A 27,549-nucleotide genomic window follows, 5' to 3' on the forward strand; every position below is an offset into this window, starting at 1 on the left:
ATTGGATGCACACTTATAGTAGAAGCAGTTCCCTTGTCCTGAGAGCAACAACCATGCTTTGGAATCCGCTTGCCACCTGTGATTTGTCAGCCTGCCTTGGGCTTTGGTGGAGCTCACCTGCCAAAGTAGCTGCTGAAGGCTGACAAGCACCATGGCCACTGCTTCCCTGTCTTCCACTAACGGTGCCTCTGTCTTTCTGTCTGCCCACCTAGTGCCCAGCATGCAGTTTGCCAAAGATTTGCTCCTAGTGAAGGAGAAGGAGGGAGTCCTGCATGTCCCTATCACTCGGAGCGGAGACCTGAGCTATGAGTCATCAGTGAGGTGCTATACTCAGAGCCATTCCGCTCAGGTCATGGAGGACTTTGAGGAGAGACGAAATGCAGACTCTTCACGGATTACATTTCTCAAAGGGGACAAAGTAAGTGGATTGGTGGTGGCTGAGCGATGAGATTCTCTTCTTGTCTTTATGTGTCTGTAATGAAGTCATTTATATAAATTCCAAAAATTCTCAGAATTTTGTATACTACAGGTGACCCTTGAACAATGCAGGGGATGGGGTGCCAACTCCCTACACAGTTGAAAATTTGTGTATAACTTTTGACTCATACAAAACTTAACTACTAATAACCTACTGTTGACTGAAAGCCTTACCAATAACATAAATTGTTGATTATCACATATTTTATGTGTCATATGTATCATATACTGCATTCTCACAATAAAATAAACTAGAGAAAAAATGTTATTAGGAAGTGGAATAGCGGATCATCATAAAGGTCTTCATCCTCATTGTCTTCATATTGAATAAGCTGAAGAGAAGGCGGGAGAGGAGGGTCTCACTGTCTCAGGAGTAGAGACGGAAAAAAATCCATATCTAAGTGCACCCATGCAGTTCAAATCTGTGTCATTCAAGGGTTATCCCTAATTGACACCAAGTCCTGAGTTAATTTTTGTATAAGGTGTAAGGAAGGGGTCCAGTTTCAGTTTTCTGCATATGGCTAGCCAGTTTTCCCAACACCATTTATTAAGTAGGGAATCCTTTCCCCATTGCTTATTTTTGCCAGGTTTGTCAAAGATCAGATGGTTGTAGAACAGGTACTGGAGAGGATGCGGAGAAATAGGAACACTTTTACACTGTTAGTGGGACTGTAAACTAGTTCAACCATTGTGGAAGTCAGTGTGGTGATTCCTCAGGGATCTAGAACTAGAAATAGCATTTGACCCAGCCATCCCATTACTGGGTATATACCCAAAGGATTATAAATCATGCTGCTGTAAAGACACATGCACATGTATGTTTATAGCAGCACTATTCACAATAGCAAAGACTTGGAACCAACCTAAATGTCCAACAATGATAGACTGGATTAAGAAAATGTGGCACATATACACCATGGAATACTATGCAGCCATAAAAAATGATGAGTTCATGTTCTTTGTAGGGACATGGATGAAACTGGAAACCATCATTCTCAGTAAACTATCGCAAGGACAAAAAACCAAACACCACATGTTCTCACTCATAGGTGGGAAATGAACAATGAGAACACATGGACACAGGAAGGGGAACATCACACACCGGGGACTGTTGTGGGGGAGGGGGGAGGGATAGCATTAGGAGATATACCTAATGCTAAATGATGAGTTAATGGGTGCAGCACACCAACATGGCACATGTATACATATGTAACAAACCTGCACATTGTGCACATGTACCCTAAAACTTAAAGTATAATAATAATAAAATTAAAAAAAAATCTGCCACCAGAAAGGAAAAATAAATAAATAAACTCAGGATGGATTGAAGACTTAAATGTAAGACCTAAAACCATAAAAATCCTAGAAGTAAATGTAGGCAATACCATTCAGGACAAGGACAAGGCAAGGACATGGGCAAGGACTTCATGACTAAAACACCAAAAGCAATGGCAACAAAAGCCAAAATTGACAAATGGGATCTAATTGAACTAAAGAGCTTCTGCACAGCAAAAGAAACTATCATCAGAGTGAACAGGAAACATACCGAATGGTAGAAAATTTTTGCAATCTATCCATCTGACAAAGGGCTAATTCCAGAATCTATAAGAAACTTAAACAAATTTACAAGGAAAAAACAACCGCATCAAAAAGTAGGCAAAGGAGATGAACAGACACTTCTCAAAAGAAGACATTTATGCAGCCAACAAACAAATGAAAAAAAGCTCATCATCACTGCTCATTAGAGAAATGCCAATCAAAACCACAATGAGATACCATCTCATGCCAGTTAAACTGGTGATCATTAAAAAGTCAGGAAACGACAGATTCTGGAAAGGATGTGGAGAAATAGGAATGCTTTGACACTGTTGGTGGGAGTGTAAATTAGTTCAACCATTGTGGAAGACGGGATGGTGATTCCTCAAGGATCTAGAATCAGAAATAGGATTTGGCCCAGCAATCCCATTACTGGATATATACCCAAAGAATTATAAATCTTTCTATTATAAAGACACATGTACCTGTATGTTTATTGCAGCACTATTCACAATAGCAAAGACTTGGAACCAACCCAAATGCCCATCAATGATAGACTGGATAAAGAAACTGTGGCACACATATACCATGGAGTACTATGCAGCTGTAAAAAAATGATGAGTTTATGTCCTTCACAGGGACACAGATGAAGCTGGAAACCATCATTCTCAGCAAACTAACACAGCAACAGAAAACCAAACACTGCATATTCTGACTCATAAGTGGGAGTTGAACAGTGAGAACGCATGGACCCAGGAAAGGGAACATCATACACTGGGGCCTGTCTGGGTGGTGGGGGGCAAGGGAAGGGATAGCATTAGAAGGAATACCCAATTTAGCTGACAGGTTGATGGGTGCAGCAAACAACCATGGCACATGTATACCTATGTAACCAACCTGCATGTTCTGTACATGTGTCCCAGAACTTAAAGTATAATAATAATAAAAAAAGAAACTCACCACTAAACATGTCTGCAACAGAGTTAAAGCCTGCAACCTCAGTGTATGTCAAAAGTATGTATTGAATCAGAATCACATTTTCCCCATCTTAAAATCTCAGTTTCAGATGATTGAGTCAATTGTATCCCTTGGTTCAAGGCACACATCCTCATCGGTCAATACTAAGCCCTTCTCTTACTCTTTTTTTTTTTTTTTATTCATTTTATTTGACCCCTACTCTCCAGCCACATTATTTTCCCTGCTCATCAATCTATTGTGTTTAATATGTATCTCTTAACTTGTGTTTCTTCTTAAGAAATGCTTGTTGTTTTATGTATACAGTTTTAATTTCTAAAAATGCTATTGTCCTCTTTTTTCATCTTTTACTGTTTTTACTCAGCGATGTTTTGAGATCTATGTCGTTTAGGTTTACATGTAATCTTTTGGTTCTAACTGTTGCATAATATTTTATGGTATGTGTCTTAGTCCATCTGCATTGCTATAAAGGAATACCTGAGGCTGGGTAGTTCATAAAGTCAAGGGGTTTATTTGGCTCACAGTTCTGCAAGCTGTACAAGAAACATGGTGTCAGCATCTGCTTCTGGTGAGGGCTTCAGGAAGCTACCACTCATGACGGAAGAGAAAGGGGAGCAGGCATCATCACATGGCAAGAGAGGAGGAAAGAGAGAGGGTAGGGAGGTGTCAGACTCTTATTAACTACCGTATCTCATGGGATTTAAGAGAGAATTCATTCAATCCTGTGAGAATGGCACCAAGCCATTTATGAGAGAACTGTCCCCATCACCTAAACATCTTCCACCAGGCCCCACTTCCAATAATTGGGGATCAAATTTCAGCAGGAGATATGGAGGGGACAAATATTTATCAGTATGTGTCTGCTATATTTTACCCATGCATTCTCAGCAAGAGACAGTGAGGAACCTCAGTGATCACACCCACCAGCTTCCTGACACCCTGTCATCACAAATAATGCTTCAGTGCACATCCTCATACATGTCCACTTACAGACTCGAATGAGAATTTTCTTGGATATATAATCAGGAGCAAAATTGATAAACTAAGGACATGCATATACTTAATTTGAAAAACTTTTGTTGGAATACTTTCCAGAATGTCACTAGAAGTGCATGGGGGTTGCTATAACCCTATATTCTCTTCAAAACATAGCATTACTCATCTTTTGAATTTTTGCTAATTTAATATGTATACAGTTATATCTCATTTTAATTTGTAATTCTCTAATATGCTTGTTAGCTTATTGGGTTTCCAATAAGCATATAAGTTTATTTTTATCTTTTGTGTCTCATTTTATTGTGTTATCTTTTACTCACTGATTTGCAGTACTTTCTTTTATTTCCCAAATATTAATTCCTTGCCAGTTTTAGACATTTTGGGTATTAATAACACCTTTTCTTTTTCTGTCACTTATTTATTACCATTGACTATGGTGTTCTTAGTTGATGAGAAGCCTTCACTTTTGAAATAATCAAATGTATCCAGTTTTTGCCTTATGATTAGTCCTTTTGAAGTTTAGCATGAAACGTATCCATCACAGATCACCCTAGATTCTTCCTCTGTTCATCTTTACTACAAAAATAAAAGTGATAGCTTCCTTCTTTGGGGCACTCATGACATTTACACATTTATGACTCATAAAAGCCTGTCTTAGTTATATATTTTACGAGAATTTTACTGGTGACAGGTTGAAATGTGTTTTAAAACACATACATGTACTACAGATACCATCTTCAGCTTTGAGTCTACATGTCTGTATTTAAGTTCAAAAGAGAATTCTCTGCTTATCCAAGAAGTAGTTTTTAATTTAATAAAATTATAAAGAAAATACAGTCTAGTAGTCTGTAACCCACATGACAATCTATCATTATTCTTAAGCACATTTTAGAACCTTTATTATTGTTATTATTTTGCTTGCTAAGCATATGCTTTGAAACTTGTCATTCACTAACATTTTTTTTAAGATCTAAAAAGCCACTGCTAACTTCATGCTTTCTATAAGGAATTCTTATACAAATGATGTGGTAGAGGAAAATAAAACAACATTCTTCAGGGACTTAAAATCAGGTTAGCAAGTCACATATAAATGTTCACAGGGATATTCTCTCACCATTTAGTGTGACTTAGGAAGTATGAGAGTGAAACTTCTCTCTACTCATATATCCTTTGCAATATGTTAGAATAGTGAATTTAAAATGATCCCACTAAAAATATCCTCCTTTACATCACATGACTCTACTAATGAGGCTGCTGTGTTATCTGAAATGTTGTGACCATATTTTACATTTTCTCAAAAATACAATCCTCAATAGAGAATATTCTGTTGAGAAACACTTGGTTTCTTTCCATCAAACAGGGATTTGGATTGTAGTCTCAGACTTTCTGTACTCAGCAGTTTTCAGATGCGATATCATTTGGCAGCAGATTTGAAAATTATTTGGCATTTAAAGGTATCTTTAGCCTAACACAAAGCCTTTCTGATTTCCTTATAAGACTTCAATCTTTACAAAGGAAAAGAAGTGTTACTCAACTCTCCAGGAAGTTTAATCAGTATGTTAAACCCCCGTCATCAGAAATCTACCTATTTTAATATGTGAAAATATATTAAGCAGCCCAGAAAAAAAATGAGGGAACACACACAGATGTTCTACATATGCTTTTTGTGGGTTCTTTGTTTTGTTGATCTTGTTTTTCATAATTCATCACCAATAATTAAAAATGGTTTGGCATGTTCTAATACAAGTCTCCACATATAGGTGGTTCCCACTCAAGCGTGAACTGTTAAATTTGAACATTTTGTTTTATAAATGAAACTGGATCCTTTTGAATTTGTGTTGACTTTTTGATGCGATAAAGAAGAAAAATAATTTTCTAGGAAAACCAAGCAAATCACTGATATCTTGCTGAAAATTTTAATCTGTCTTGTGCCATTGGCTCTAGGTGAAGAACTGTACGGTCTATATCCACGATGACTCCATGTTTGAGCCAGAGGAACAGTTCAGAGTCTACCTCGGCCTTCCTCTTGGAAACCACTGGAGTGGAGCTAGAATTGGAAAGAATAACATGGCCACCATCACCATATCCAATGATGAAGATGGTAACAGAAGAAATTATCTTTAGTTACTCTTAGGTTGAGGGGACATAAACTGATGTTTAACTAATTATTAGTTATTAACTAATTTTATTTTGATTTATATTTAACTATAATTAGTTAAACTGATGTTTAACTAATTATTAGTTATTAACTAATTTTATTTTGAAAAATAAAAGTGCTTTAAGAATGCCTACTGATAACATTCTCTGAATATTTATATAAAATGTTGGTGGCAAATGATCTCCCTCTACAGAGATCCAAAAAATTCATAGGTATTTTTAATATCATTATTCCCTACCACAGTGCTAGGAGATATGGAATGATTATGGTCAAAAGCTGAGACAGAAATGCTAAGACAGAGAATAAAAGCCATTTAAGTCACTGTAGTTCAGGAGCAGGATTGGAAATTCAGTTGGAATCAGTGGAATCCAATGAACTGATTTAAAACACTGCCACCTTCCTGGAAAAGTCTAATTTCTCAGTTTTCTTCTCTCTAATTGATTTGGCCTACTAACCTAAAAAAAAACCTTAAGCTCTATAGTCAGGTGTTAGCCAAGAATGACCCAGGCACCAGGGAAGACAAAACCTGTTTCAAAATGGGACATAATTGTTTCACTTAAATAGATATTTTAATGAGTGAACAGATAATAATGTTACAAATAGTGATAGCTGTTTTTATTGAATACTGTATACTAAGAACTATGCTAAGCATATTATATTATCTTATTTAATACTGGAAAGAATTTCTTGAGGTTGGTGCTATTATTTCTATATTATGAATAAAGAAACTGAACCTCAGCAAAGCTATGTAATTTGCACTCTTAGTTACACAGCTGTAAACAGCAAACCTGGATGTGAACTTTATTCTGTCTGATTCTAGAATCTATACTCTTAAGTATACTCTTAAGTGACTCTTAGGGTTTCTAGGGAAATATCAGTAACTAACTTGGACATTGGATAAAATAAGCAACTCCAGCCTCAAAGTTGAATTAGTCCTTGACCCCAGGAGACTCAAGTTCAGATCCCAAAGTGAACCTCTCCCAGGTACACAGAAAATCCATCACTGAGGCGCAGGGAAATAAGATTTATACTCTGCTGCAACTAACACAAGAACAGACAACCAAACACCGCATGTTCTCACTCGTAAGTGGGAGCTGAACAATGAGAACACATGGACACAGGGAGAGGAACGTCATACACTGGGCCCTGTCGACCGGGACGGGGCCCTAGGGGAAGGATAGCATTAAGAGAAATACCTAATGTAGGTGATGGGTCAGTGGCACATGTGGCTTGTAACAAACTTGCACGTTCTGCACATGTATCCCAGAACTTAAAGTATAATTTTAAAAAAGGCCGGGTGCAGTGGCTCACGCCTGTAATCCCAGCACCTTGGGAGGCCAAGGCAGGCGGATCACCTGAGGTTGAGAGTTCAAGACCAGCCTGACCAACATGGAGAAACCCTGTCTCTACTAAAAATACAAAATTAGCCAGGCATGGTGGCATGCGCCTGTAATCCCAGCTACTCAGGTGGCTGAGGTAGGAGAATCGCTCAAACCCAGGAGGCGGAAGTTGCGGTGAGCTGAGATCACGCCATTGCACTCCAGCTTGGGCAACAAGAACAAAACTCTGTCTCAAAGAAGAAAAAAAAAAGATTTATGCTGTGCTGCAGTGGCCCTCCTAGATTTCAAAAGGCATTCTTATTAAAAACTATAAAACCTCGCACACCAACATTGCACACCAACATGGCACGTGGATACATATGTAACAAACCTGCACATTGTGCACATGTACCCTAAAACTTAAAGTACAATAATAATAAAAAACTATAAAACCTCAAATGAGGCTTATCTTCTACAGTTAGGAAGATTTGACTTTCTGAGAGGGAAAGAAACAAATAAATACAGAAAGTAGAAATTTCTGCCATATTCTACGATATACTCAAAATAGTATAAAAGTTATCATTACTCTCAATTTTTCCATCTTTTTATCTCACTCTCTCTACCACCACCCCACCCTTCCCCATGAGATATAATAGAAAAGAAGGCATGATTTGAATTTTTTGGTAAAAATTAATACATTATTTTATTTATTTATTTATTTATTTGAGATGGAGTTTTGCTTTGTCGCCCAGGCTGGAGTGCAGTGGGACAATTATGGCTCACTCTAGCCTCGACAACCATGGCTCAAGTGACTCTCCCACCTCAACCTCCTGAGTAGTTGCGATTACAGGCACGTGCCACCATGCCTGGCTATTTTTTAATTATTTGTAGAGATGAGGTCTCACTATGTTGCCCAGGTTGAATATATTATTAATCATTTCCTAGCAACAGGATTCCATTAGGAAATCTTGTGTTCCTGAATTACTCTTGTAGCCAGTCACTGAAAGCACCCATACTTACCTATATAGCTTATAGGAAATTAAGTAAAGCTGAGGATGGGGAGGTGAGAGCACTAAGAGGAGGGGGTCCAAAGGACCAGAGGTGAGGGGTGGACTTGGTGAATTTAAGTAGTATATAAATGAGATAAATTATAAACCTTTGAAATTCATATCTCATGAATGAAAAGTTGATTTATATGATAGGTATTTATCTAGGGCCTACTATGTCTCAGTCCCTTGATAAACCTTTCAAATTTTAAAACATTCTGTGAACTGTAGTGCCGAGATGGAAACTTGGACATCATGAATTTCAAAGTCTCTACAAATAATTCCACCCATTATATTGTTTTCAATAAGGAACATGTGAGACATAACTCCTGCAGAATCACAAATAAATATCTTTTTCCAAAGCATTGTTTAGCAGTAAATACTGATTGAGTTTTATGACTGCAAGCCATTTTGCCTTCATACTGTTAACTAAGGTGAACAATTTCTTCTTGTCATTATAAGGTGTTTTCCTGGGAGTCTGAATCCTTTGTGCTATTCTAACTGGCTCTTGTTTTCCTAACCCCACTTCCTTAGCCCCCACCATTGAGTTTGAAGAAGCTGCATACCAGGTCCGGGAACCCGCAGGCCCAGATGCCATTGCGATTCTGAACATCAAGGTGATCCGCAGAGGGGATCAGAACAGGACCTCCAAGGTTCGCTGCAGCACGCGGGATGGCTCTGCCCAGTCTGGTGTGGACTATTACCCAAAGAGCCGAGTCTTGAAGTTCAGTCCCGGTAATTGAATGCCCACCTCAATCTGTGGGTTTTACTTAATAGAGGGGTAGAAATCTTGTATTTGAAGAAAGGAATAAACAGATAAATGAAAAAGGAAAACAGTAGTTCCAATAGCATAAAGCATTTTTAAGCACACATTTGAGATTGCAGGTGAAATTTCTAATTCGTAAAAATGACATGGGGGAAAAAGAAATAGGTCTCTTACTTTAGACCATGCTGGGCATTTTGGTTCGCTTAAAATAATTTTTTTGTATTATTATACTTTAGGTTTTAGGGTACATGTGCACAATGTGCAGGGTTGTTACATATGTATCCATGTGCCATCTTGTTTTGCTGCACCTATTAACTCATCATTTAGCATTAGTTATATCTCCTAATGCTGTCCCTCCCCCCTACCCCCACCCCACAACAGTCCCCAGAGTGTGATGTTCCCCTTCCTGTGTCCATGAGTTCTCATTGTTCAATTCCCACCTATGAGTGAGAACATGCGGTGTTTGGTTTTTTGTCCTTGCGATAGTTTACTGAGAATGATGTTTTCCAGTTTCATCCATGTCCCTACAAAGGACATGAACTCATCATTTTTTATGGCTGCATAGTATTCCATGGTGTATGTGTGCCACATTTTCTTAATCCAGTCTATTGTTGTTGGACATTTGGGTTGGTTCCAACTCTTTGCTATTGTGAATAGTGCCGCAATAAACATACGTGTGCATGTGTCTTTACAGCAGCATGATTTATAATCCTTTGGGTATATACCCAGTAATGGGACGGCTGGGTCAAATGGTATTTCTAGTTCTAGATCCCTGAGGAATCACCACACTGACTTCCACAATGGTTGAACTAGTTTACAGTCCCACCGACAGTGTAAAAGTGTTCCTATTTCTCCACATCCTCTCCAGCACCTGTTGTTTCCTGACTTTTTAATGATGGCCATTCTAACTGGTGTGAGATGGTAAAGAATTTTTTGTTAGCCTAAGATTTGGTTGAATGATAGGATCACTTGGTTAAAAAAAATACACACATAACTGGCACCATTCAACAAATATTGCTGAGAATTGCTGTGCTGGGTCAATCAGGGATTACTACATCTGAAAGGCACAATCCCTGTGTTCAAGTGGTTTAATATCTGCTAGGAAACAGGATACCCAGTTTTGGACTTTCCAAAACAAAATGTATATGGAGATGAGTTTGGGAAAAGAGAGAGATGGAGTTCAGGTCATAGATCACAGCTTAAAGGTCTGTGATCTTCCACTCTCCCCCTTTCAGAGGACATTTAAGTATTAATCTGATGGGGAGAATGAGACAGGAAAAGGGTTGAACTGTATGCTAGGTTTCTTCATAGAACTTTCTGAAATCTAACTGGTATAGATCCTGACACCATTTGCGACGTAGCCGGAGGAGGGCAACAGTGCTAGGAGAACTTTTCAGAGCTGTCTTGGCAAGTGGAGGGAGAAAATAATGCCCTCAGAAATGATGGGGGTTGGAGGCGAAGGATCTCTATTTTTTCTCCACTCACCAGAGCTTTAAAGGGCTTCTGGCTCCATCCCATCTGTGTCTGACTGATGTTTGCTGGAAAGCTAGATGCCCTCCTTCCACATCTCCACATGGAACTGTCTTTCACTTTTTACTTTTCTGCATAAAGATCTGGGGAAAGGATAGGTCTAGAAGGAACTTAGCCCAGATGTCTGTAGACTAGGAAAGGGGCTTTAACTTCACTGAGGTATTTGCACCTTCAGAAACTCACCTTACAAAAAAAGAAGTGGGTCTCTTTTTACATATATACTTTAAGTTCTAGGGTACATGTGCGCAACGTGCAGGTTTGTTACATAGGTATGCATGTGCCATGTTGGTTTGCTGCACCCATTAACTCGTCATTTACATTAGGTATTCCTCCTAATGCTATCCCTCCCCCAGCCCCTCATCCCCCAACAGGCCCCAGTGTGTGATGTTCCCTGCCCTGTGTCCAAGTGTTCTCATCGTTCAGTTCCCACCTATGAGTGAGGACATGCAATGTTTGGTTTTCTGTCCTTGTGATAGTTTGCTGAGAATGATGGTTTCCAGCTTCATCCATGTCCCTGCAAAGGACATGAACTCATCCTTTTTTATGGCCACATAGCATTCCATGGTGTATATGTGCCACATTTTATTAATCCAGTCTATTATTGATGGCCATTTGGGTTGGTTCCAAGTCTTTGCTATTGTTAATAGTGCCACAATAAATGTATGTGTGCATGTGTCTTTATAGTAGCATGATTTATAATTCTTTGGGCATATACCCAGTAATGAGATCGCTGGGTCAAATGGTATTTCTGGTTCTAGATCCTTGAGGAATTGCCACACTGTCTTTCACAATGGTTGAACTTTTTACACTCCCACCAACAGTGTAAAAGCATTCCTATTTCTCCACATCCTCTCCAGAATCTGTTGTTTACTGACTTTTTAATGATCGCCAGTCTAATTGGCATGAGATGGTATCTCATTGTGGTTTCAATTTGCATTTCTCTGATGACCAATGGAATTAATTAGATCCCATTTGTCAATTTTGGCTTTTGTTGCCATTGCTTTTAGTGTTTTAGTTATGAAGTCCTTACCCATGCCTATGTACTGAATGGTATTGCCTAGGTCTTCTTCTAGGGTTTTTATAGTTTTAGGTCTAACATTTAAGTCTTTAATCCATCTTGAATTAATTTTTGTAAAAAAGGAAGGGATCCAGTTTCAGCTTTGTATATATGGCTAGCCAGTTTTCTCAGCACCATTTATTAAGTAGGGAATTCTTTCCCCATTACTTGTTTTTGTCAGGTTTGTCAAAGATCAGATGGTTGTAAATGTGTGGTGTTATTTCTGAGGCCTCTGTTCTGTTCCATGGGTCTACATATCTCTTTTGGTACCAGTACCATGCTGTTTTGGTTCCTGTAGCCATGTAGTATAGTTTGAAGTCAGGTATCATGATGCTTCCAGCTTTGTTCTTTTTGCTTAGGACTGTCTTGGCAATGAGGGCTCTTTCTTGGTTCCGTATGAAATTTAAAGTAGTTTTTTTCCAATTCTGTGAAGAAAGTCATTGGTAGCTTGATGGGGACTGGCATTGAATCTATAAATTACCTTGGGCAGTATGGCCATTTTCACAATATTGATTCTTCCTATCCATAAGCATGGAATGTTCTTCCATTTGTTGTGTCCTCCTTTATTTCGTTGAACAGAGGTTTGTAGTTCTCCTTGAAGAGGTCCTTCATGTCCCTTGTAAGTTGGATTCCTAGATATTTTATTCTCTTTGTAGCAATTGTGAATGGGAGTTCACTCATGATTTGGCTCTCTGTTTATTATAGTTGTATAGGAATGCTTGTGATTTTTGCACATTGATTTTGTGTCCTGAAACGTTGCTGAAGTTGCTTATCAGCTTAGGGAGATTTTGGGCTGAGATGATGGGGTTTTCTAAATATACAATCATGTCATCTGCAAACAGGGGCAATTTGACTTCCTCTTTTCCTAATTGAATACCCTTTATTTCTTTCTCTTGCCTGATTGCCCTGGCCAGAACTTCCAATACTGTGTTGAATAGGAGTGGTGAGAGAGGGCATCCCTGTCTTGTGCCAGTTTTCAAAGGGAATGCTTCCAGTTTTTGCCCATTCAATATGATATTGGCTATGGGTTTGTCATAAATAGCTCTTATTATTTTGAGATATGTTCCATCAATACCTAGTTTATTGAGAGTTTTTATCATGAAGGGCTGTTGAATTTTGTTGAAGGCCTTTTCTGCATCTATTGAGATAATCATGTGGTTTTTGTCATTGGTTCTGTTTATGTGATGGATTACCTTTATTGATTTGCATATGTTGAACCAACCTTGCATCCCAGGGATGAAGCCAACTTGATTGCGGTGGATAAGCTTTTTGATGTGCTGCTGGATTTGGTTTGCCAGTATTTTATTGAGGATTTTCGCATTGATGTTCATCAGGGATATTGGTCTAAAAATCTCTTTTGTTGTTGTGTCTCTGCCAGGCTTTGTCATCAGGATGATTCTGGCTTCATAAAATGAGTTAGGGAGAATTACCTCTTTTTCTATTGTTTGGAATATTTTCAGAAGGAATGGTACCAGCTCTTCTTTGTACCTCTGAGAGAATTTGGCTGTGAATCCATCCGGTCCTGGACTTTTTTTGGTTGGTAGGCTATTAATTATTGCCTCAATTTCAGAGCCTGTTATTGGTCTATTCAGAGATTCAACTTCTTCCTGGTTTAGTCTTGGGAGGGTGTATGTGTCCAGGAATTTATTCATTCCTTCTAAGTTTTCTAGTTTATTTGCATAGAGGTGTTTATAGTATTCTCTGATGGTAGTTTGTATTTCTGTGGGATCAGTGGTGATATCCCCTTTATCATTTTTTATTGCATCTATTTGATTCTTCTCTCATTTCTTCTTTATTAGTCTTGCTAGTGGTCTATGAATTTTGTTGATCTTTTCAAAAAACCAGCTTCCGAATTCCTTGATTTGTTTGAAGGGTTTTTTGTGTCTCTATCTCCTCCAGTTCTATTCTGATCTTAGTTATTTCTTGCCTTTTGGTGGCTTGTGAATTTGTTTGCTCTTGCTTCTCTAGTCCTTTTAATTGTGATGTTAGGGTGTCAATTTTAGATCTTTCTTGCTTTCTCTTGTGAACATTTAGTGCTATAAATTTCCCTCTACACACTGCTTTAAATGTGTCCCAGAGATTCTGGTACATTGTGTCTTTGTTCTCATTTGTTTCAAAGAACATCTTTATTTCTGCTTTAATTTCATTATGTACCCAGTAGTCATTCGGGAGCAGATTGTTCAGTTTCCATGAAGTTGTGCAGTTTTGGGTGAGTTTAGTTAATCCTGAGTTTTAATTTGATTGCACTGTGGTCTGAGAGACAGTTTGTTGTGATTTCTGTTCTTTTCCATTTGCTGAGGAGTACTTTACTTCCAATTATGTGGTCAATTTTAGAATAAATGCGATGTGGTGCTGAGAAGAATGTATATTCTGTTGATTTTGAGTGGGGAGTTCTGTAGCTGTCTGTTAGGTCTGCTTGCTACAGAGCTAAGTTCAAGTCCTGGATATCGTTATCAACCTTCTGTCTCATTGGTTTGTCTAATATTGACTGACAGTGGGGTGTTAAAGTCTCCCATTATTATTGTGTGGGAATCTAAATATCTTTGTAGTCTCTAAGGACTTGCTTTATGAATCTGGATACTCCTGTATTGGGTGTACATACATTTAGGATAGTTAACTCTTCTTGTTGAATTGATCCCTTTACCATTATGTAATGGCCTTCTTTGTCTCTTTTGCTCTTTGTTGGTTTAAAGTCTGTTTTATCAGAGACTAGGATTGCAACCCCTGCATTTTTCTTTTGCTTTCCATTTGCTTGGTAGATCTTCCTCCATCCCTTTATTTTGAGCATATGTGTGTCTCTGCATGTGAGATGGATCTCCTGAATACAGCACAATGATGGGTCTTGACTCTTTATCCAATTTTCCAGTCTGTGTCTTTTAATTGGGGGCATTTAGTCCATTTACATTTAAGGTTAATATTGTTATGTGTGAATTTGATCCTGTCATTATGATGTTAGCTGGTTATTTTGCCCATTAATTGATGCAGTTTCTTCATAGCATCAATGGTCTTTACAATTTGGCATGTTTTTGCAGTGGCTGGTACTGGTTGTTCCTTTCCATGTTTAGTGCTTCCTTCAGGAGCTCTTGTAAGGCAGGCCTGGTGGTGACAAAATCTCTCAGCATTTGCTTGTCTGTAAAGGATTTTATTTCTCCTTCACTTATGAAGCTTAGTTTGGCTGGATATGAAATTCTGGTTTGAAAAATTCTTTTCTTTAAGAATGTTGAATATTGTCCCCCACTCTCTTCTGGCTTGTAGGGTTTCTGCCAGGAGATCTGCTGTTAGTATGATGGGCTTCCCTTTGTGGGTAATCCGACCTTTCTCTCTGGCTGCCCTTAACATTTTTTCCTTCATTTCAACCTTGGTGAATCTGACAATTATGTGTCTTGGGGTTGCTCTTCTTGAGGAGTATCTTTGTGGCGTTCTCTGTATTTCCTCAATTTGAATGTTGGCCTGGCCTGCCAGGTTGGGGAATTTCTCCTGGATAATATCCTGAAGAGTGTTTTCCAACTTGGTTCCATTCTCCTCATCATTTTCAGGTACACCAATCAAATGGAGATTTTGTCTTTTCACATAGTCCTATATTTCTTGGAGGATTTATTCATTTCTTTTTATTCTTTTTTTCTCTAAACTTCTCTTCTCGCTTTATTTCATTAATTTGATCTTCAATCACGATATCCTTTCTTCCACTTGATTGAATTGCCTATTGAAGCTTGTGCATGCATCATGAAGCTCTTGTGCCATGGTTTTCAGCTCAATCAGGTCATTTAAAGTCTTCTTGACATTGTTTATTCTAGTTAGCCATTCATCTACCCTTTTTTCAAGGTTTTTGGCTTCCTTGTGATGGGTTAGAACATGCTCCTTTAGCTCGGAGAAGTTTGTTATTACCGACCTTCTGAAGCCTACTTCTGTCAACTCGCCAAAGTCATTCTCCGTCCATCTTTGTTCCGTTGCTGGTGAGGAGCTGTGATCCTTTGGAGGAGAAGAGGCACTCTGTTTTTAGAATTTTCAGCTTTTCTGTTCTGATTTCTCCCCATCTTTGTGGTTTTATCTACCTTTGGTCTTTGATGTTGGTGACCTACAGATGGGGTTTCGGTGTGGATGTCCTTTTTGTTGATGTTGCTGCCATTCCTTTCTGTTTGTTAGTTTTCCTTCTAATAGATCCCTCAGCTGCAGGTCTGTTGGAGTTTGCTGGAAGTCCTCTCCAGACCCTGTTTGCCTGGGTATCACCAGCAGAGGCTGTAGAACAGCAAATATTGCAGAACAGCAAATATTGCTGCCTGATCCTTCCTCTGGAAGCTTCATCTCAGAGAGGCACGTGCCTATATGTGGTGTTCATCGGCCCCCACTGGGAGATGTCTCCCAGTTAGGCTACACAAGGGTAAGGGACCCACTTGAGGAGGCAGTCTCTGTTCTCCGAGCTCATACGCCATGCTGGGAGAACAACTGCTCTCTTCAGAGCTGTCAGACAGGGACGTTTAAGTCTGCAGAAGTTTCTGCTGGCTTTTGTTCAGCTAGTTCCCTGCCCACAGAGGTGGAGTCTATAGAGGCAGTAGGCCTTCCTGAGCTGTGGTGGGCTCCCCCCAGTTCGAGCTTCCCAGTCACTTTGTTTACCTACTCAAGCCTCAGCAATTGCAGACATCCCTCCCCCCACCAGGCTACAGCCTCGCAGGTTGATCTCAGGCTGCTGCGCTAGCAGCGAGCAAAGCTTCGTGGGTGTGGGACCCCCAAGTCAGGCGTGGGAGAGAATCCCCTGGTCAGCTGGTTGCTAAGACTGTGGGAAAAGTGCAGTATTTGGGCAGGAGTGTCCCGTTTTTCCAGGTACAGTCTGTCACAGCTTCCCTTGGCTAGGAAAGGGAAATCCCCTGACCCCTTGCACTTCCCAGGTGAGGCAATGCCCCTCCCTGCTTCAGCTCACCCTCCGTGGGCTGCACCCACTGTCCAACCATTCCCAGTAAGATGAACCAGGTACCTCAGTTGGTAATGGAGAAATCACCTGTCTTCTGTGTCAATCATGCTGGGAGCTGCAGACCAGAGCTGTTCCTATTCGGCCATCTTGGAACGGTCCCCGAAGTCGGTCTTTAAGGCTTGAACCCTCACCTGTTCCAGGTCATTCACCCTCCATGTTGCCATCTTTGTGGAGGCTGGCTTGGTAGATAACCTTGAGCCACTGCTTCTCAGGAGACAGCTTTGAAGGATATCTGTATGTGCAAGCCCTCACAGCCAAACAGGAGCTCATGCAAAATGTAAGGGGGAAAGAAAAATTAAGCAAAAAAACTCATAACCAGGGTGAAGTATATTTTGGATCATAGATTTTTATTACTGCCAGCCAGTGTCAGGCAGGGGCCATTAATCCTCATATGGAGTTGAACAGTAAATCTTCCTTACTGAGCCTCTACCACAGGTGGAATTTGGTCTGTAAAAAAGATTCCTCACTTGAGATGGGGCTAAAGTGATTAGCAACCACTGCATTTATAGAACACCACTAAAAAGAAAGAACATATTTTAACATGATGTCTCAGCAGTGCCAAGCTGCACTCTCTTGAGTGCGTTTCCTAATGAAGCCTTTGCTCTCTTTTTGTTCTGTCTTCGGCGAAGGTGTGGATCATATCTTTTTTAAAGTTGAGATCCTGTCCAATGAAGACCGGGAATGGCATGAATCTTTCTCACTAGTCCTTGGCCCAGATGACCCAGTGGAAGCAGTTCTTGGGGATGTGACTACGGCCACGGTGACGATTCTAGACCAGGAGGCAGCAGGGAGCCTCATATTGCCAGCACCACCCATTGTGAGTTGCTTGACCCAAAGGATTGCTGTTTTAAGTGACTAGTAGATGAGAACTGGAGAGAAGTACTCTATTTCTTTATTCTTCTAACCCAGTGGTTCCCAGCTAGGAGCCATCTTGCCTTCCATTCTCCCCTTTCCAGAGGACATTTAAGCAATGTCTGGGGACATTTTTGGTTGTCACAGTTGTCACACCAGGTGCTACTAGTATCTAGTGGGTAAAAGCCAGGGATACTCCTAAACATCCCATAATGCACAGGGCAGCCCCTGACAACAAAAGGAATTATTTGGCACAAATGTCAATAGTGTTGAGGGTAAGAAACCCTGTTCTGACCTAAAAGTGAGACCAAATCCTGTTGGTATCTTAGTCTGATAAAGATAGAAAATACAATACAATTGATCTTCTCATTTCTTTGATGGGACTTGGAAGAGTAAGAAGGTAATACTACCTCTAATCTATCATCCCACATATTCACCATATTTATAGAATTAAGTACCTGTGGGAAGGTAGTACCAGATTTCCTAACCTGGGGTGAATAGAATGAATGCACTGTCCTTACAATTAAGAGGAAAACACCTAGAGATTGCCAAGGAAAATTTAACCCATAATTGTGAAGCAATCAGAAGAAGCCTTCTAACTTCCGCTAACTTGTCTCATATATTAGAAAAGAATGATGATTATTTCAAAATGTGTCTCTTATTTGGCCATGTAAGAAATATACCACCTCTATTTACTCTTATTTTGCCAAATATTCTACTATATACCATCAGATATTTAATGCAACTTTAAACTAGCAACTGCTATTCATGATACAGCTTTGGTTCCAATGTGCAGGAAAATCAGAGTATTTTTTTACATGAGTGATAGGGCTCTGATTTAGGAATAAAATTAAAAGGATAATAAAGCTTCTAGCCCAACCAGTAAAAGGATCTTCTCCACCACTAAAGATCTGCAGTATCTTTTAAGGATGCCTGGCAAAGAATTATAAAAACTTCTCCTGTTATATTTCAAAGAACCTGTAGACACTAAGAGATCTTGTGGATGTCTAAAGAAAGGGGCCTTAGTTCTCTGATCTTGCCAATACCCAACCTGAACTGAAGCTTTGTTGCTCTTTCGCAGGTGGTCACACTTGCTGACTACGACCATGTGGAAGAAGTTACCAAGGAAGGAGTCAAGAAATCCCCCTCCCCAGGTTACCCGCTGGTCTGTGTCACTCCCTGCGACCCTCATTTCCCCAGATATGCTGTCATGAAGGAGCGCTGCAGTGAGGCCGGCATCAACCAGACATCTGTGCAGTTCAGCTGGGAAGTGGCTGCCCCCACTGATGGCAATGGGGCCCGGTCTCCCTTTGAAACCATCACTGACAACACACCGTTCACCAGTGTCAACCACATGGTAGGTCTGGGGGTCTGGGCCTGGTTCTCCCTCCCTGGGAGAGAACTGGTGTTGTTCTTTGTTACTCAGATAATCAAATTCCTTATGGTCCATGTATGGCATTTGGAATAAAATAAGCAGGTGCACAGTCTTTTTACTCTTATACATAAGAAAAGGTTATATGCTGTAATAGAAAACTAAGCTAGTTAGAAGACCTGTTTGCAAATCCTGGTTCTGCCTGTTTTAAACTAAGTAATGTTAAGAGGTTACTTAATCTCTCTGAGTCTCAGTCTCCTGATCTGCAAAGTAATAATTCTTCTGCTTAGCTACTTGACATGGTCATTGAAAAATGTGACCTATAAATGACAAAGTCAGTGAAAAACTCCAGATAGGCACTGTTGATTACTATTAATGTATCTTCAATCATTCAATAAGTATTAGCACATAAACTCCTTATGGACATGAACCAAAGTTTCTACCACATTTCTATAATGCAGTAGAAACATGGCCCAAAATGGCCAGGACATTGATGGCACATAGTGGGGACCAGTTATTAAATAAAAGAATAGAATGGCTGCTGAATAATCAGCACTTTACAAAGCTCTATGGGAGGCCATGAAAAGACATTTGTGCAGCAGTTGCTATCCTCAAAAAGCTTAGAGACCAACACCCCTGACACCATCAGAGAACAATGAATAGTATGTTTTCCCAACCTTAACAAACAGTCCATCACAGTGATCCTGCACATCACACGACAAAGCTGGTTCTCTTCCAAAAGTGAGCGGAAAGCAGTTGAGATACAGACTGAGTATAGTACCTGGCATGTAGTAAGCATTCAACAAGTCTTGCCTAAAATTATGTCACTGAATGATTTTAGAGGTCAGAGATTTCTTTCAGACCAAATTTCTCTAGATTTTCCTGTTCATTCCACAGCTTATTCCCACTGTAATAAGAGCTTTTTTTTTTTTTTTTTTTTTTTGAGACGGAGTCTTGCTCTGTCACCCAGGCTGGAGTGCAGTGGTGCAATCTCGGCTCACTGCAAGCTCCGCCTCCCGGGTTCACACCATTCTCCTGCCTCAGCCTCCCGAGTAGCTGGGACTACAGGCGCCCGCCACCACGCCCGGCTGATTTTTCTGTATTTTTAGTAGAGACGGGGTTTCACCGTGTTAGCCAGGATGGTCTCGATCTCTTGACCACGTGATCTGCCCACCTCAGCCTCCCAAAGTGCTGGGATTACAGGCTTGAGCCACCGTGCCCGGCCTGTAATAAGAGCTTCACTGGGATGGGATAATAGCAGAGGAAAGCCATTAGACATAGATGGGAGGCTTTGGATAATGCCGGGTCATTCATACCCACTCTTTTTGGCACAGCTTATTCAGAAAGGCCTGAAGAGCAATTCTCTTGCAACATAACCTAGCTGAAATTTAAATAGTCTTCTCTATTATTAAAAAATCAACATGGCAAGAATTACCAGCTTGTTGTTTCTTAAGTGTCTATTTCTCTCTTCAACAAAACCGTAAAGGAGGTTTGATCTGGTTGGAGCCAAATGTACATTTTTAACAGATAAATTTATGACTGTATGCTTCAGGTTTTCTTCTTGCAATGAATTTGTGACTAATACCCTTTACAGTTTCCTTTGCTTTATCTTTATTTCTTCAATTATTTATTTAATGCCATTCTATTATATGCATTCTTGTAGGATGCCTCAAATCCCTTCTATACTAAGTTCATGTACATATAAATAAATAAAGCATTGGCAGCTAATTAAAAAAGTCTATTGGAAAAGTCTTCTTTAATTTTTAATGGACTTCAGTGAAAATTGTTTTCATGGGTAAAATGTGTAAGTTTGTGTGATTGCTTTGTGAGAGGTCTGTGGCACACAGAACTACTGATTAATTTTTCTTGTTATATATATACTTCCCTATGTAAATGCACACATAACCTAAAGAGTCCTGGTGACCTACATTGCCTCTGCATAGATTGAGTTTAGCACTCTTAGGGCTTCTGTATGTTTGGGGACTTGGAGAAATCTGTGGAAAGAACTTCAAAGGCCAGAAGATGTCAGAGGCCAAGTTCTCAGCTTCAAGCCTGCAGGTTATTATAACCCTTGCAGTGTGTGGTCACTGGTAGGGAGATGGGATGGAGGGAGGATAAAAGTAGGATAAAGAGACCATGAGAATTCCTGAGAAGGAAGCATATTTCCTCTGTCTCCTGACATCATGCTTTCAGCAACATGACTTGGAGGCCAACCAGTCTTGCTAGAAGCCTGAATAACACTTGGGTCGTCCTTCTGCTGAGCCTAGTATATAAAGAGAACAATACTATTAATGGAAATCATTCATCTATGGGCTTGTGCTCCACGTCTGTCTACTTGCTCGTTGACTATCTTACCCCCTTAGGCTGTAAGTACTCACTGATCTCTCTCGAGTGTCTGGTTCATAGTTATAAGTCAATACTTACGTGATGAAAGAATGAATAAGTGGAACAATCAATGGATGGGTGGATGGATGACCTTTACAGATTACCTTGAACCAGATCATATAAGGAGCTGTTTAAGTAGGGTACTCACATTGGAGGTGATTTATTCTTCCTGGTAGGTCCTGGACAGCATTTACTTCAGCCGGAGGTTCCATGTGCGTTGTGTGGCCAAGGCTGTGGACAAGGTGGGCCATGTGGGGACCCCCTTAAGGAGCAACATTGTTACCATTGGAACAGACAGTGCTATCTGCCACACACCAGTGGTGGCTGGGACATCCAGAGGCTTCCAGGCTCAGTCCTTCATCGCAACCTTGAAATACCTGGATGTCAAACATAAGGAGCATCCGAACAGGTCAGGCAGGTGGTGCCTTCCACCACACATAGATTGAAGTGAATCTCAGGGCTCCTTTGTGTGTTTCCCAGGACGATCAATAAGGGATGCTTCTGCACAATAAAAATATGAGGATGAATGCATCAGTAAAAGTTTAAATCTGTGAAGGTCCCTCAAGCTCGGGCCCCATGCCTATCTTCCTAGTCTTTTCCTCACCTTGTCATTTTCACCTGCCAGTCCAACCACAAGGAATCATGAGTAACTTCCCAAGTGCTACAGACTCTTACAGGTTGCATACCTCTGCCATGCTCTTACCTCAACTCTCCCTAGCCCCCTTCCACTGGCCAGAACCCTACTGTCCTACAATACCTACTGCATGGCATCTCTTCTAGGGACATTTCCAATATCTCCCCTAATTTAATTTGGAGGCTTCCCCTCCTGGCTTCTCTGGCACCTGTATATGCTTCTTTTAGAAGATTATTAGCATTCACTCTCTCTGCACTTTAGTAGGTGGTAAGGCCTGAAAACCATGAGTATGTATTTTGAGTATCTTCTGCCAGTATAGTGCTCCTTGGCATCTAAGAGGCATTCCTAAATATCTACTGAACAAATGAATAATAACATTGTAGAAATTAGGAGACATTGGACTTAATTTTTTTCTGTGCCACCATGATGGGAAATGGATGTTTTCATTTTTGCATAGCAAAAAAGAATTTGTGTATGCTATGCATATTTATTAAACACTATAGTATTTAAGTGTGTGCCTTTATGAACAACTCAGTTGCTCATAAACTCAGAAAAATGAGTTCCTTTGTATGAATAAAACATGTTTGAATGAATATGCACACACTTCTTTCTTTCCTGACACAATAAAATGTATCTTAGTGACCCCTTCCTAGAAAAAAGGCCCTCCTCTTCACTTCCAAGGTTCTGATTCCTCTTAAAAATGTGGCTCTTTGCTCAGAGAGACAAGTATATAAACCCAAAACACACTTTCAATAAACACACTCAAAATTTAAACTGGTACAATGACAAAAAATGCAACCCATAAGTACTGTCGTGTCGCAGTCTTAACCAATATTTATTAAGCTCATTTCTTATTTAGAATTGTACACTATGTGCTCTGGAGAAACAAAAGAAGTGAAGGAAATGCTCCTTGTCCTCATAGTGGAGAGGCAAGACAAACAGAGTCTGAAAACATTCGAGAAATAGCAGCCAATACAAATAAGTTACAGATTTCCTGGTCCAAAGGCTGCCTAAGAGCTGAGGATGTAGATCAAGGAACAGCACACTGCAGGCTGAGGCTGGCAGGGCTGGACGCGTAGTGCTGATAGGACTTCCAGGGAGACTGGAGACAGAAGGCTGTTTTCAGTCAGGAGAGACAGTATAAGTAGCTGGATATTGTAGTTTCTCAGATTTGGCTGGGTAGAGGAATTGGTTTTAGAGTTTGAAAGCTCAACGATATATTTTTGACTCAAATACTTGAAGAAATATGAGTGTCAAACTTACCTAACTTCTATAGGCATTCACTGTGACAGAGCAGGGGAGCAGGCCCTCTATAGTTACTCAGCTTTAGCTCCTGAAAAAACAGTTTCCATTAAAAAGCAAAGGAAAGCTTTAAAGTAATTTGTGATTGTGATGTTATCTTTTCCTGTATAGAAAAAAAATCTATAATTCTATACTGCTATCAGTCCTGTGTCTGGAGGGTCTCTTAGAGGGAAGCAATGATACTATGTGTATATGTGTACCCCCTGTTCTGATAGAAATCCTACCTGGAAAGCTTCAGGAAGAAAAACAATGGTAGCTCATTGGTGAAGACAAATTAGGTGATGAGAAAGAAGTATGTCCTATTGACCATTTATAGCAGTCAGCTAAACATTTATTTCTGCCTTTCTTCCCCCTAGAATCCACATTTCGGTGCAGATCCCACACCAGGATGGAATGCTGCCCCTTATCTCCACCATGCCGTTGCACAACTTGCATTTTCTACTGTCTGAGTCCATCTACAGACACCAGCACGTCTGCTCCAATTTAGTTACCACCTATGACCTGAGAGGCATCTCAGGTGAGATTGACAAGTTCAGGACTGGTCTTTCCATGCTAGCCCAGTGCAGTGACTTTCAGGATATGCCAGAGTGAGGAGAACTGCTTTTCATGTTTTCTGGTCCTCAGAATCCACATATTAGTGGTTTTCCTTCCTAGCACACATGCAAATGCCATTAGCTCAGACAATGCAGTGGACAGGAAGAAACAAGGACTTTGGAATCACACTGGTTCAAATCCTTATTCCACTGAACACATATAGTTTGACCTTTCTGAGCCACTGTTGTCTATTACATGGGAGTAACAGTTGCTACCATTCAAGATGAGGATTAAATGCGTTGACATTTTTAAAGCACCTACTATGGTATATTTCAGTGTCTTCATTCCCTTAGAGTGAGCATGTTTACACTGGTGCTCCAAAAACCTGTTATAGAAAGCTAAAGTGAAGATGGTATAGGATGAGTTCTCCAGAAGCAGGAGCTGAGAGGGAGTTTGGGGTTACAAGATGTTTATTAGGGATCAATATCTGTGAAAGAGAAGGAGTGAAACAGGATTGAGCAGAGGGAGAAGTCAAGCTGCAATGCAGGCTGAAAAAGCCATCTCGGCCATGGCAGGGAGCTCTGGAGAGACTTGTACTACTTCCAGCTGACACAGCCAGACCCTTATAGCCTACCTAGCTTAGTCACTGGATGCAGGCTGCCCCGCAAGGGCATGACCTTGGGCTGAGCCAATGTGCAGCTGACGCAGAGCTGAAGGAGCTGACAGCTGAGGCAGCGCATCTCTGTGTTCACCACAGCAGACATTTGACTTTACAAAGAATTCTGTCCATTTCCGTTTACCTTAGCAAGTGCACATTAAATGCATATTTCCTCTTTTCACAAATGATGAATCATTTAACAGTGTTTCTGAAGGCAGAAATGCATTCATATTCTCTTTCATATTCATTAAGCATCACTTTTGGTCATGATGATCTTTATACAGTAGAAATTAGCTGAGTGCAAATTATTCGTAAATCACTGAGCTACATATGAAAGTTTAATTGGTCCACATCTGTAGCCAGTGGAAGAGACATACTATGTTTAAACGCTAAAGTTTGCACCTTTTCCTACTTAAAAGCAATTAAATTCAAGACATGTTAATTGAGGACCTAGTCATCATGGGGCAGAGGGCTAGGTGCTGGGTCTCAAGCGTTCTAAGATATTTATCAACCCGTTTAAAATGCTACAGTTGCTTTTAGTACTATAAAAATTTTAACCCAGTCGGGCACGGTGGCTCATGCCTGTAATCCTAGCACTTTGGGAGGCCAAGGCTGGTGGATTGCCTGAGCTTAGGAGTTTGAGACCAGCCTAGGGAACACAGTGAAACCCCATCTCTACTAAAAACATAAAAAATTAGCCAGGTGTGGTGACATGCGCCTGTAATCCCAGCTACTCGGGAGGCTGAGACAGAAGAATCACTTGAACCCAGGAGGCGGAGGTTTCAGTGAGCCGAGATTGCACCATTGCACTCTAGTCTGGGTGACAGAGTGAGACTCCATCTCAAAAAAAAAAATAATTTAACCCTAATATTCTAAAATTGTATCTGTATTCAGCTCCCTACTACATAAAGTTCTCCCTTAATTTAGAGCCATTCATGTGCTTGGCAGTATTTGATTAAATAATTTTTGCCTGGCACAGATGAGAGTTACAGGCATCATTAGTGAGCTATTTACCCATTAACAAAAAATTAAGACTTCCCCCCTCCAAGAGTTCAGAAACTGTATGAGCAAGAAGAAGTAGTCAAATGTAGGTGTGCTGGCTTTTTTTTTTTTTTTTTTGAGATGGGGTCTCAAAAAAGAAATTTTAAAAATCACTCTTAAAATAATAATTCACCAATGAATGAGCCATACAGTAAATCCATTTCTTCACGACTGGTGGGGACATATATGAAGCACAGGACCAGACTTGCCAGGTGTAACAGGCAAAGCTTCAGAGCGTTTTCCTGTCCAAGTTCTGCCGCCTTCATTCATTGTATCATTTGCTCACCTTTTCCTCCCTGGTTCCTGTGGTCACTTAGAGGTGGAGTCCTCCATTCAACACCTGGCAACAGCAGTTAGCAAGCGCTTTCCAAGATCCCTCACATTCTCCCTGCACATTGGTAGCCCTGGGTTGCTTTGTTAGTAGGGTCTCAGGTGACTAAAAGCGCTTTTAGTGCGAAAGGGTGAGCTCTTCGCCCCACCCTGCTCCTTGGCGTCCACAAACCAAGTTATCGTTCCTTGTTCTTCCCTCCCCGGCAGAGGCAGGGTTCCTGGATGATGTGGTCTATGATAGCACTGCCCTGGGGCCTGGCTATGATCGCCCCTTCCAGTTTGACCGCAGTGTGCGAGAGCCGAAGACCATCCAGCTCTACAAACACCTGAACCTGAAGAGCTGCGTGTGGACCTTTGATGCTTATTACGACATGACTGAGCTGATTGACGTCTGTGGGGGCTCTGTAACTGCCGACTTCCAGGTGGGTGCCCCGGGGCTTGTCTGAGGACTCTGCATATGGGTGCCATGGTCAACCTTGTTTGTTCCTGAAGCACTTCAGTTAGCACTTTGCCTCCAGAACCGGGCCAACCAACTAAGGGAATCTTCTTTGTAAGTCCCTCAAGCAAGATCTTGGCAGCACTGAAGCTAGAGAAGGCCCCAAAAGTCCTCTAAATCAAGTTAATGTGGGAAAAACTTACTGTCTGGCATACTCACTTATGTAAAAATCCAATATTTACTTCTCTAGGCATATATGTTTTTGTATTTATAATGCATATATTTTGGAAAGCCAACAATATTTACATTTGATGCTAGGGTTATTACTACATTGATGTATTCTCTTCCCCACCTGGGAAAATGCATCAGATGACGCAACCTGTCTTTCAGAAGATAAGAAGAGCTCTGTTGTCCTATGCATTGTGGAAAGATAATTGCTTAAAACATTTTGATTTCATACCTATTCCAAACTGCCAGCCCCCACAAAAATAGACACTTTCTAAAATATATATTACCATTAAACATTAGTGTATTAGTCTATTCTCACACTACCATAAAGACATACCAGAGACTGGTAATCTATAAAGAAAAGAGGTTTAATTGACTCACAGTTCCACATGGCTGAAGAGGCCTCAGGAAACATAATCATAGCGGAAGGGGAAGCAGACCTGTCTTACATGGTGGCAGGCGAGAGAGAGCAAGCAAGAACAGGGAAAACTGCCTTATAAAACCATCAGATCTCGTGAGAACTCACTCACTATCACAAGAACAGCATGAGGGAAACCACCCCCATGATCCAATCACCTCCCACCTGGTTCCTCCCTTGACATGTAGGGATTATGGGGATTACAATTCAAGATGAGATTTGGGTGGGGACACAGAGCCAAACCATATCAATTAGTGACAATTTAAAAATTAATACCAAGAAGCCAGAGTCAGAGAAGGGCAGTTATATCAAAGGGCCAGTGAGACTAGGCTAATCTGTCCTCATGGGAAAATTAATTCTAAAACGGGTTCTATCCAATTTTGAGCAGTTATCTCAATGAGCTAAAAACTAGTTAGATGTTTGTTCTTCATTTCAAATCAGGTTTATCCTCACTGAAGGAGAGAAATTATGGAGGGATTTAGAGTAATCATTTAGAGAACGTGTCTTTGATTAAAATTTATTGTTTTCTTTGT

The 27,549-nt window shown here is 40.4% G+C and overlaps 1 protein-coding gene across 1 annotated transcript in view; it reads left to right on the plus strand.

Moving 5' to 3' along the window:
* Positions 1-27,549, plus strand: part of FRAS1 (Fraser extracellular matrix complex subunit 1) — a 458,426-nt gene that overhangs the window by 404,005 nt on the left and 26,872 nt on the right. The window contains exons 59-66 of the mRNA XM_030819038.1: positions 213-418; positions 5,929-6,085; positions 9,042-9,242; positions 17,456-17,643; positions 18,760-19,035; positions 21,612-21,844; positions 23,728-23,888; positions 26,142-26,356. Of these exons, the coding sequence (XP_030674898.1) occupies positions 213-418; positions 5,929-6,085; positions 9,042-9,242; positions 17,456-17,643; positions 18,760-19,035; positions 21,612-21,844; positions 23,728-23,888; positions 26,142-26,356 (1,637 nt within the window). The remainder of the gene's footprint in view (positions 1-212; positions 419-5,928; positions 6,086-9,041; positions 9,243-17,455; positions 17,644-18,759; positions 19,036-21,611; positions 21,845-23,727; positions 23,889-26,141; positions 26,357-27,549) is intronic.

This window comes from Nomascus leucogenys, chromosome 9, assembly GCF_006542625.1.
Source record: "Nomascus leucogenys isolate Asia chromosome 9, Asia_NLE_v1, whole genome shotgun sequence".
Lineage (NCBI taxonomy): Eukaryota > Metazoa > Chordata > Mammalia > Primates > Hylobatidae > Nomascus > Nomascus leucogenys.